The sequence below is a fragment of the Emys orbicularis genome, chromosome 24, assembly GCF_028017835.1.
Source record: "Emys orbicularis isolate rEmyOrb1 chromosome 24, rEmyOrb1.hap1, whole genome shotgun sequence".
Lineage (NCBI taxonomy): Eukaryota > Metazoa > Chordata > Testudines > Emydidae > Emys > Emys orbicularis.
The window spans coordinates 15,440,150-15,451,062 of record NC_088706.1 but is presented as its reverse complement, the minus strand read 5'-3'; the positions used below and the strand labels follow the sequence as shown (position 1 = coordinate 15,451,062).

At 62.9% G+C, this 10,913-nt stretch overlaps 1 protein-coding gene across 1 annotated transcript; it reads left to right on the top strand.

Annotated features, from left to right (window-relative positions):
- The first annotated feature begins 206 nt into the window (after positions 1 to 206).
- On the top strand, positions 207 to 4,686 carry GDF15 (growth differentiation factor 15). Its single transcript, XM_065422423.1, has 2 exons — positions 207 to 489; positions 3,908 to 4,686. Exons 1-2 carry the CDS (start codon positions 207 to 209, stop codon positions 4,684 to 4,686), a joined length of 1,062 nt encoding a protein of 353 aa, XP_065278495.1.
- The last annotated feature ends 6,227 nt before the right edge of the window (positions 4,687 to 10,913 follow it).

Genomic DNA, 10,913 nt, shown 5'->3' with positions numbered 1-10,913 from the left:
GTGACGTAAGGCAGCGAGTGAGTGGGGGGGGGAGTGGAGGGATGTGGAGGGCGGGCAAGGTTCAGCTCAGTATAAAGCTAGGTCTGGTCCATTTCATTCATTTCCCTCACAGACACTGATGAAAGCTGCATGTCCAGAGTGTGCTATAAATATAGACAGAAATTGCACAACCTCGGTGCCGCTTCCACTGCCTGTCCTATTGCACAATGCGGAGCTCAATGCAGGACTTCAGGTACACCGCCACCTGCCTGCTGCTGCTCCTCTCCGGCGTGGAACCGCGGCCGCACGGGTGGGCCGAGAACAGGCGTCAACTCGAAACAATCCAAAGGGGCATCCTGGACCGGCTGGGGCTGCAGGAGCCCCCCATGCTCCGGCAGAGGCTGGACCAGGACGGGATGAGGAGAGCACGCCAGCTCTACAGAGAGAAACTCAGCCAGATGAGGGGGACGGCAGCCCCGCCCAGGACGCTTCACCTCCTGACTCCAAAGCGTAAGTGAAACCAACCGAGAGGGAAAATGTCCTGGCTGTCGGAGCAGTGGGACAATGGCGCAGACCCTGGGGAAGTCGGGGAAACTCCTTCACTGGAGGTTTCCAACGGGGACTGGAGGGGTGCGACCCAACAACTCCTGTATCTTGGCAGGGGGTTGGCCTGGCTGCCCCTGGCAGTCCCTGCTAACCTCTGGTTCTCTGAGAGCCGAGCGTGTCCACGGGCGCCTGGGCTGTGCCTCCGGTTTCACTTTCTCTCTGAGCAGCTGAGGAGAAACTTTCAAAGGTGCTGCCCTGACCTAGAAGCCCACGTCCCCTTGACTCCACTCCTGAGGCGCTCTTGAAAATGCTGCCCCGGCCCTGGGAACGCAGAGGAACCCGCCTGTGGTGCCCCCGGAGCTAGGGAGAGGGCTGCGTTGTTCCCAGCTGGCCAGTCTGGGGTCCAGCAAAGCTGGGCAGTGGGGGCTTGGTGTTGGACTGGCCCAGTGCAGAGCCAAGGTGAGGTTGAGACCCCCTTGCTCAGCCGGCCCCTTAGACCTCCTGACACTGGCGTCTCAGTGCCGGTAGACCCACACGTGGGAGACGGGAGCCGTGAGTGCTGCGCCAGGCACACACCAGCTGCAGCAACTGGCCAACTCCTGCTGCTTGGGCAGGCCGGGGCCGGCGGGGGCCGGGGCAGCAATATTTATTTATTTATTTATGTATTAGCTTAAGGAGAATGTTGTAGGAACGTGGAGCCGTCGATTTGTGCTTGCGCTGACCTGTGCAATCGTGGGAGTGGATTCCTCCTGAGGTCCCTCACGCTGCTCTCTGGGGCAGGGATTGTCTCCCCTTGTGTGTTTGTGCAGCGCCCTGCGCGGGGGCTGGGGGTCTGCCCATGGCGAAGGCTGGGGAGCACCTTCCCCAGGGGGAGTGCTTTGCTCCTGCGCGGGCGGTGGCGGCCGGGTGCGTGGTGGGCGTAGGGACTGTAAGCCGGGAGCTGTGGGGCCCTCGGCCCGTGCTGACCTTCAGAAAGGGACAAATGGGACTTTGCCCAATCCTTGTTTTTCCAGGTGCCTGGAGGGAGCGCACAGGAGTCGCGGGGATCCCTCTTCCTCGCAGGGCTCCGGGTGGTCAGGCAGCCCTGGAACCCAGCTGCCAGAGCATGTCCCCTTCCCTTAGCCGGACCTCCTGGCTGGGGAGGGGGTCTCTGCCCTCTGCCCGTTTTCCTTGGCAAAGTGCTCCCAGGTCTGAGCCGTGGTAGAATGGCTGGGGCAGATTCACATGGAAGCAGCCGCTTCAAAGCCTTTTCAGAATCAGGTCTTCCTTCGGCTCCGCGTGCTCCATGCTGACACCAGCCAGCTCCTGCAGAGCGGGGTCCGGCCGGCAGCTCTGGCACGGGGGCTTTGCAGCCCCTTACTTTGCTAATTCAAACTAGCCAGAAGTGGCTTGGGCCTGGCTCTCCAGTAGCCCATTAGTCAGGGCTGAAGCTGGATGTTTGGGTCCCAAAAGCACCTGCAAGTTCAGCTGGTTCCCCAAAGATTGTCAGGACCTCTGGCCTAGAAGCAGCAAGTCTCTTGCCCTGGGCTCTACCTTGCCTCTGGGCCCTTCCCACGGCCCTGGGGAACAGAAAGGTGCCGAGATGGGGCACTTCCTAGACTGTTTCAGGTCCCACTTCTGCCCCTGGCTTCACTCTTATGATACTTGGCTTATTTACAGCCCCAGCTCCTGGAGGCAAGTGGCTTCATGAAAATCTCGGCTTTCGTGTATCAGCGAAAAGGGAGCTGGTTTCTAGCAGCCCAGTGGGCCCGGGACCCGAGCGTGATGGAGGGAGGCTGGGACCGGAGAGGAGCCCAGGGGCCTGAAGCAGGAAGGCGAATGAAAAGCCTCCAGCAGCCATTATTAACCCCCTGATTTGGGCACCGACTCCTGGGTTTTGTCTGGCCAAGGCTGGCGATGCTCCCAGGCCAGGAAAAGTGAGCTGGGGCAGGGGAAAGTGAAGGGACCAGGGTTTGCAAACCTCTCCCATGGCTGGGTCAGGTTATGTGCTCTCCCTGCCCCCGCCCCGTCTGCATGCCGGTGTGGGACAGGGTTAGAGGCCCCCTGGGAGGGAGGGGCTGAAAGGCCCATTCCCCAGCACTGCGTGGGATGGTCCCACAGTTACTGCACAGGGCGGGGTCAGGGCTCCTGGAGTGTGTTCCCAGGTCTGCCAACTGGCTCTGGACCCTTGGCCTGATCCCAGAAGTGCTGAGCGCCTCTGACTCCCATGCATGGCCAGGGACATTGCTCGAGGACTCCTCCCCACACAGCCAGCCGGCAAACACCCCGTCCCGCCGCGGCTTCTGGGCTCCAAGTGGTGCCCGGGCCTCCTGTTGACTCTCTGGCACACCAAGCGTCGCCCCGCGCTGCCCTGTCTCTAGGATGCAGAGGCCACTGGCAAGGGTTAAAGCGGGTCCCCCTGAGTGATGGTCCAGCGGTTCGAGCAGAGCCCGGGGAGCTGGGCGCGTTCGGCCGGGGGCAGCCGCAGACCCTTTGGTGTCGCTGCTGCTGGGTATGTTTTTGCTCTTGTATCAAAGCCTTTAATCGTCAGTCTTAACAGCAACGCTGCAGCTCTGCTTGGCTGAGGCTGAGTGGGGGGCAGGGGCAGACGGGGCCTGCCTGGCCCAGCGGAACTGGCTGCGTGTTCAGAGGACACGGGCGGGTTAATGGGAGGGGGGCGGGGGGGCGTTATGCAGAGTTGAGGTTTGCCCGGGACCTGGGAGTTGTTATAACACTTGGGCAGAGTCAGTGCTGGGGGGAGGCTTCTGTCTGTTCCTTGCCTAGCATGGACGTTTTGTTGGGGGGGGGGGGATTTCTAACCATGTTTGCTTCATGGAGGGTGAGGCCATAACTTTTACCTGGGGCTTGTGATAACACGGGGCTAACGCACTGGACTGGCATTCGGGAGACCCAGCCCTGCTCTGCCACAGACTGCCTGTGTGCCCTGGGGCAAGTCCCCGACTTTCTGCCTCAGTTTCCCCAGCTATGAAATGGGGATCGCCCGGGAGTGCTGTGAGGACCCAGCTATTAATATCCTGGAGCTGGGCACATGGGGAGCCCCAGACCGGGTGGCTTAGGGAAGCTCTGGGTGTGCACAGACGGGGCCTGTAGAGAGGGGCCTCCCCACAGTGGTACAGCGAGCACATGGCAGTCGTGCCCCTGGAGCGGAGGTGGGCAATCCTCACTCTGAACAGTGCACAGCCACGGAAGGGCTGGTACATACACGTGTACATGTGCGGCACACGAGGATAACACACGTGTCACATTGCACGTGCTGCCTCAAATGCCGGGGGGAATCTGAGATGCTGGCTCGTGCCGGGGTGGGCAGTTCGTAGCAGGACCAGAAAGTGGCGATGTGGAAAAGCAGCCCCTATTAACCCTTCGCTGCCTCCTCTCTCTGCAGTGGAGCGCCGGACGGAAGCCGCTGCTGGCAGCTCCTGCTACAATCTCGTGGTGTCCCGGACCGAGGCCTTCCACCAGGAGCTCAGCGTGATGAGGGCTGAGCTGAGACTCTTCGAGAAATCTTTCAGCACTCAGGCTGTCTCCAGACTCAATGCCTCCTGGCCGTCTCGAGTAGAGCTCTACCAGCTGCCGGAACCTGGGCAGCGCAACGGGCACCCCAAACTCCTGCATTCCTACGTCCTCGATGCCACGACCCTGAGCCTCGACCTGGGGGCCGCTGTCCGGCATTGGGCAGCGAGCGCGGAGCAAAGGCTCCATCTGCAGCTGGTATTTGCTGCAGACATTTCTGCCTTTCTGGCCACCAACCGAACCAGCCAGGGGGCTGAGACGCTGAACCTAGAGGTGGAAACCCAGGAGCACCTGGGCTCCAGGCCGAGGAAAGCCAGGGCGCTAGAGGAGGAATGCAGAAAGAGTGATGGGAAATGTTGCCTCAAGTCCCTCAAAGTGTCTTTCCAAGACATCGGCTGGTCCGACTGGGTGATCGCCCCGAACAGCTACTACATGAAGTTCTGTGACGGGTCTTGCCCTCACAACTACAAGCCGGCCAGCATGCACGCCCAGATCAAAGCCCGAATGCACACCCTGTCCAAAGAGACGCCTGCCCCCTGCTGCGTGCCCGCTGGCTACGACCCCATGGTGCTCATGCACTACAACAGCGACGGGAGACTCGTCTCCACGCTCTTCGAAGACATGATCGTCACCAAGTGTCACTGTGCCTGAGAGCGCACGCAGGAGCCCCGTTACCAAACGCCGCTGGCCCAGCTAGTCTCATGGCAGAGCCGAGCGAGGCAGCCACTGACGTGCTTCTTAAAGACCTGCCGTCTGATGCAAAGTTCCCCTGGGCGCAATGGCATGGGCGCGTTTACAGTCAGACCCCTGGCAGCCAAGGCCCACTGCATTGACCCACGCGCCCCTCCTGCCAGCGGCTAGTTCAGACCCCAGCCAACAGGCCTGTTCGCGTCTCCTCTCCCCTGCACCCTGTGCAGCTTGGAACTGGCTGGATGTGGCTCGGGGGACACTAGTGTGGCCAGAGTCCCTGCAGCCTTGTTGGGTGCAGCACAGTCACCAAGAGCAGGGCCTGCCAGTCCCAGCAGGGTCCTGTTCCGGCTGCACCATGGTCACTTAGCCCCCTCCTCCCTAGGTGCCTGGGGAGGTGGGTTCTTCCCCCCGTAGACGGATAAACCCCAGAGGCAGGTTTCCGCAGGGCTGCTCCCTGGGGGCTCATGCCACCTAAGAGTCTGAGCAAAATGTGCACTTTAGTAGGGATTTATTTATACCCTCCCCTTATTTATTGCTAAGTTATTGGGGTTAGTGCTACAGAAGGATCCTGGTTTTGTATATTTATAAGACATCGCGGTGATGATGGAACCAAATAAACTTCTCAGTGAAAAGAGCAGGCCGTGGTGCGCTCCTCTGTCCGCTAGCGGCCCGGGTCCCTTCCGGTTCGGTCACTGCCAAACAGAGCAAAACCCTGGCTGCGCAGAGCGCCTGGGGCAGATTCCCGCTCTGCACAGCCATCCAGCCTTGCTCTGACGGGGCCCCCTTCCTGGGGCGACAGTGCCTGAGGCTCATGCAGCCCTTGACTGTTCTGGGGAGTGCTGATCAGGGCCCTTGTTTCTTCTGATGTGGACAGCAGCCCGCTGGGAGCTGGACTCGCTCCTCACAGGCCGGGGGAGCAGTCCCTTCCCATCCAGGTGGCCCTGAGAGCGAATGCTCCATGTGCTGGGACAGGGGCAGGCTTGGCCCAGCCATTTACAGAGAGATGGCTCCCCCATGCCACTTCCGATCCCCGAGCCCCCGGCTGCATCTACAGGAGCACTTCCCGTGATCCCCGCTAGCCCCGACCCTGATCCCAGCAGGTGAGGGGCCAGGGGGCTGAAAGTGCTAATGCAGGTGGCTCCTTTGCTCTGGGGTTGCTTCATTCTAGCCAGAGGCACAAATTCCAGAGCTGGTGCCTCGTACCCTCCCGTACTGGCTGCCAGCTGCCCTGCCCCCCTCTGATCTTGGGCTGATCCCATCCACTATGGGGAGCTGGTGGAGACTCCCCTCAGTATAACCTCCCTTCCCTGGGCTTCGCTCTGGGCTGCCACCCCCAGCACCCAGTGGACTTGCTGCCTCGGCCCCGGGTGCAATTCCCACGCCTCCGGCTACCGCGGCTCCTCAGCAGGTGTCGGCTCTAGATGATGAAACTGCCGCACATTGGCAGCATTGTTCTGCGCGAGTAACCGCCCAAGTTCCCGAACTAACCAACGGCTCCCCTGGGGAGCGTTAACCCCTCGCTGACTGCTGAGAACTCCCCTCTGCACCCATGGCTGGGACCAGGCCTTGCCACGGGCAGGCTCCTGCTGGCAGGGAGAGCAGTGAAAGGGGGCTGGTGGCAGAGTGGTTCTCGCGCTCCGAGGAGCCGGGTCAGTGTGGTTAGTGGTGGGTGGGGTTCACCCCCTTCTCCCAGCACAGGTGGCAGCCTGCGTTGCCCCACGTATGCGGCCCCAGCACTACCTGGGCGGGCTCCCAGGCAGCAAGGAGGCAGGTTGGGTTCCTTGCCTGCCATTCAGCCCCAGTCTCTGCCAAGGGGCTGAGCCAGAGATGTGTGCAAACAGCATCCCGGCACTGCCGTAACCCCTGGGGTTCAGCCCTTCAGGTTACTCCCACATCCCCCTTCACCTGTCGGTGGGTCACTTTCTGCTTCCCCAGCGTCACCCGCTGCCTGGCATCCCTCCCAGCCCCGGCCCCTCGCAGCCAGCGTCACCCCTGTCACTTTCACTGCCGGCTCCCCAGCCGGATACCATGGGGCAGGGTCAAGCCTTACATGGAGAACTGGCTGTGAGTCCCACCGGCTCTGCTGTGGCCCCGCCCAGCTCCTGTGCGGGAAGGGGTAGTGGCAGGTGAGTAATCGCTGCGTGTTGTCCTGGAAACCTTTGATTTGTTTGTGTCCTTGAAATTGTGATGCTGCTTTGCATTCGGCCTTGAGCTCGAGAGCCAAGGCTGAGGAACTTCCTTCACCCTGCTTTCCAGAGAGCGTCACAGCCAGGGCAGGGGCGAGGGAACACACGAGCCAGCCAGCTTCCCCGGGCTGGCAGGATCCCAAGCTGGCTGGCAAAGCACTGCCGCAGGTGAGGTGGGACGCCCGTCTGTCTATGGACAGCTGCAGAGAGCACGGATACAGCGAGTGCAGGCTGGGGCCCAAAGAGATGGCTGGGCCAGCTGCCCCCGTCCGTGTCCCCTTCCAGCATGACCCCCGTGACTTCTCTCCCCAGCAGGCCCGACCCCTCCTGGTCCAGGAGCCGTGTTCTCTGGATCACAGCGCCAGCCCTCCGAGCTGGGGGCCTCAGGCTCTTCCTCCAGGGCTCACGGGGACTGGGGGGGGGGGAGAGTAAATGCCCCAAAGGCCTCTGCATCTCTGCTCCCCCAGAGTCAACTGCCTCCTTCCCATTAGGGGTGTGTTAAGGATCCCTCGCACGAGGGGACAGAGACCCAGACCGCCCCTCCCGTTGCTAGGTACTGCGTGTGGAAATGTGTGGCAGCTCGCAAGTGCCCCAGAGCGGCGGGGTGCCAGGGCCGGTGTCCCAGGAACCTGTCTCTGCTTGTGCTTCCTTGTAACTAGGGCCTGCTGCCATGCAAGCTGCACCCAGGGGTGCCAGGCAGAGCGCTTGGAGGGCTAATTCCAGCGCTCTCCATTGTGTGTCAGCGTTGGGCCGATCCCTGGGGGCTCAGCACGCAGCAATGCACGCTGCACACTGTCCACTGAGCGATTTCTCACCCAAAGGTCAGCCCCGCAGCGTGTGTCCCGTTCAGAAAGTTGGGAACCAGGAGCCCCCTTTCATGGGACGCCCCCTCCCCCCAGCAGGGTCTGTAATGGTAACAATTTGTGCTGTTTCTTCTGCTCTTAGACCGCCACAGACTCGTGTTTCTTAGGCCTGGTCTACACCAGGAATTTACTGGGGTACCGCTTCATTTCTTGGGGCGTGAAAAATCCACCTGCCTGAGAGACGCCCCCAGCCCGACCTCACCCCCGTGCAGCCCGGCGCTCGGTCCCTGGCAGCGACCTAACCCCCGCCTCTCGGCAGGTGGGTTACCTGCGTGCTGGGAGAGCCCCGGGCATGGGCAGCGTCTGTGCAGAAGTGCTGCCATTTCCCCAGCACTCCCCAGACACTGGCTCTGTGACTGCAGTAGCACCCAGGGTCTGGGGTGTTCCCAGCACTGGGTCCCTGTCCCTGCTCCATCCGGTGCTGGTGGGAGCCGAGGCAGGCCTGGGCTCCTCGCCGGTTCTGCTACGGCAGCTGCTTTCCGCTGCCTTTTCGGCCGGGCCAGGGTTTGTTGTTCTACCTGTTTATGGCTTTATTGATCAGGAGGCTTCTGCCCCCGAAGGCCGGTGTGCAAACACGCGGCACAAAGTCCCAGCAGCTCAAAGGGCCAGCACAGCCGGTAACGTCTGCCCCGGTGCACCCAGCCCAGCACATCGCCCGTCTGCTCAGCAGCCTCCGCGACAGGTCACGAGGCGGCTCTCTAACGGAGCTCTGCCTGGAAACGGCTGCGCTGAAGGATGCAGCCTCAGCCCGTTACCGTCCCCCAGCACTGGCTCCGTAGCTGGGGGGCAGAGTCGGGGGGGCTGTCAGAGCAGCAGGACCCTGAGCCCCCTGGAAATCAGTAAGGGGGGGGCGCAGGCTGCCGTGGCTTGCCGGTGCCTGGCTCATTGGCGGGCAAAGGCCGTGGTTCGGTTTGGGCTCCGGCTGTGCGGGGCTGACAAATGGGGGTTTGACGCTGGATGGTCTAGTGCCCTGGCGCCGGGCAGGGGAGGGGGCAGCCTACGGGTTCGCCACTCCCTGGGAATCCCCGAAATCCACGCTGTCATGGGGCCAGCCCCAGGGGCCTGCAGGGCAGGTTCACCTGCTCCCACACCGGGGGAGGGGGCTCGTCACAGGGTCAGGGTGGAGCGCCACACTCTGCCCCCCAATTCCCTGCTCCCCGGCACGGCTGGGCCTGGCTCCAAGCCAGGCTTGGCCGGGTTAATGTTTACTGCTCCCTTCATGCCAGTAGCACCCCTTATCGGAGTGATTATTAGGTAATTTATTAGATAAGGCACCTCTGCCCCGGGCGCGTGCCGCCAGCCAATGGCCAAGAGGGGGGTGATGGCTGGCAGTTGGGATGGCAGAGAACCTGCCTCGGGCTGCATGGGAGCAGTGCCCCCACCTCCCCACCCCACTCTCTCTGCTATGGGGTTGGGGCAGGCCTACCCCACCCGGCCCCCTCCATACGGGGTCACCAACGGGAGCCGTTGGCCCCATTTGCTGTCTGGTGGGAGCCCCAGGCTTCGCCCCCCGAAGCCCCGGCACTAGCCAGAGCGCGGTTACCATGGGGTGTGCTCGGCCGGCTCCTGGCACTCACGGCCCTGGCGCTGGGGTGCCTAGCAGCTGAGCTCCTGCCCGCTCTGTGCTGGGCCCAGCACGTACGAACCGACCACCCACCGTGGGCGGGCGAGTGAGTCGCAGCCGGAGGGGCAGCTCCGCCTGTAGCCCCCGGCCCGCCCCGCCCCTGCTCTGACGCTGGCTCTGTCCCATGCGGGCTCCCCCAGTCCCACTCCCAGCAGCATGAGGGGCAGGGCCCCATGGCATCCGCCTGCACTCTCCCACGCGGGGGGCGGTTTGCTCCCCCTGCCACAGGCCACACACTGATCTCAGCCGGGGGGGACTCGCTCTCCGCTCCCTCCCCGCTGGCCTGGAGCCTCTCAGGGAAGATCCAGGCTTCATTCACTAGCATCAGGCCGGGAGCTCGGACCCAGGGCCCCCAGCTCGGCCTGTCACCCGCACCCAGGGCCCAGGCTTCTGCTGGGAGGCCCAGGCTGGGCTGCCATGGACGCAGCATCATCCCCAGGGGATTGTTCTCGAGGGCTGCGGGGTTGGGGTCCTGCCCACCCCCGTCCCCCCGCTCAGGAGAGGCCCAGCGCTGGTGGTGGCAGGCTGGGTAGAGGCGCATTGACTGGGAGAGCAGAGGGCTGCTGATGGAGACTAAGGGGCAGCGGTCCAGCTGGGGGAGAAGGTGGCACTCTGCCTGGCTGGGCTGTCCCTGCTGTTGGTCCCACGGTGTATTCGAGGGCGCGCCTGACGCTGCTCTGAGCGGGATGCACAGCACCGTGGCCGGGATCCCCTCGGAGCCAGGCTCTGGCCTGTGGGAATCAGGCAGGCTGGTGCTTGGGAGTTCAAAGCCCACAGGGAGCTGACGCCAGCATCTTCTCCTCCCTCCCCTGCAGCTGCTGCTTGCTGGTGGCCCCTTTGCAAGGCTGAGCAATCACCTGCCGAGGCGGGCGGCCCCTCCCAGGTGCCAAGGTGCTGGAGATGTCAGCGGTTCTGCCCAGGAAGGTGTGTGCACTGCTTCCTCCACACGGCTCCCTGGAGCCCGGCCCCCTCCCCCACGGCACTGCCACGTGAGGCTCCACAGGACGCGTTTCAAAGGCCAAGTGACGAGCGCGGAGTCGGGCCGTCCCAGGGATGCTGCCCAGCCCATCAGTCGTAGCACGCTGGGCTGCCACTGCATGGCACCCTGCCCTGACTGCTCTGGCCTAAAGGACAGCCCTGGCGCACCCTGCCACCCGCGTGGTGCTTTGGCAAAGGGAGAGGGCAGTTTGAAGAGGCGCATTGCCCAGACTTCTTCTTTGGGCTTTGCCCTAAAATGCTGGGTAGTCTTGAGCAGCTGCCCCAATCTACCCCAGAGGTGGTTGCATTTCAGTGGTGGGTAAACGCACCTGCGCCCTGTTTGCACCTTACTGGCCCCGGTGTTTCCAGGGCCCCGGCAGCTAGCCCCAAATACAACAGAAAGCAGGTCAAGCCCAGGGGCACCTGGCCTTCCTGTGGCAGTGCTCAGCAGGGCAGCGTTAGTGCAACCAGCAAGGGGTGCGCCCAGCCCATGGTGCCAGGTACCAGCTCGACACTCAGCCGGGAGTGATCATGGAC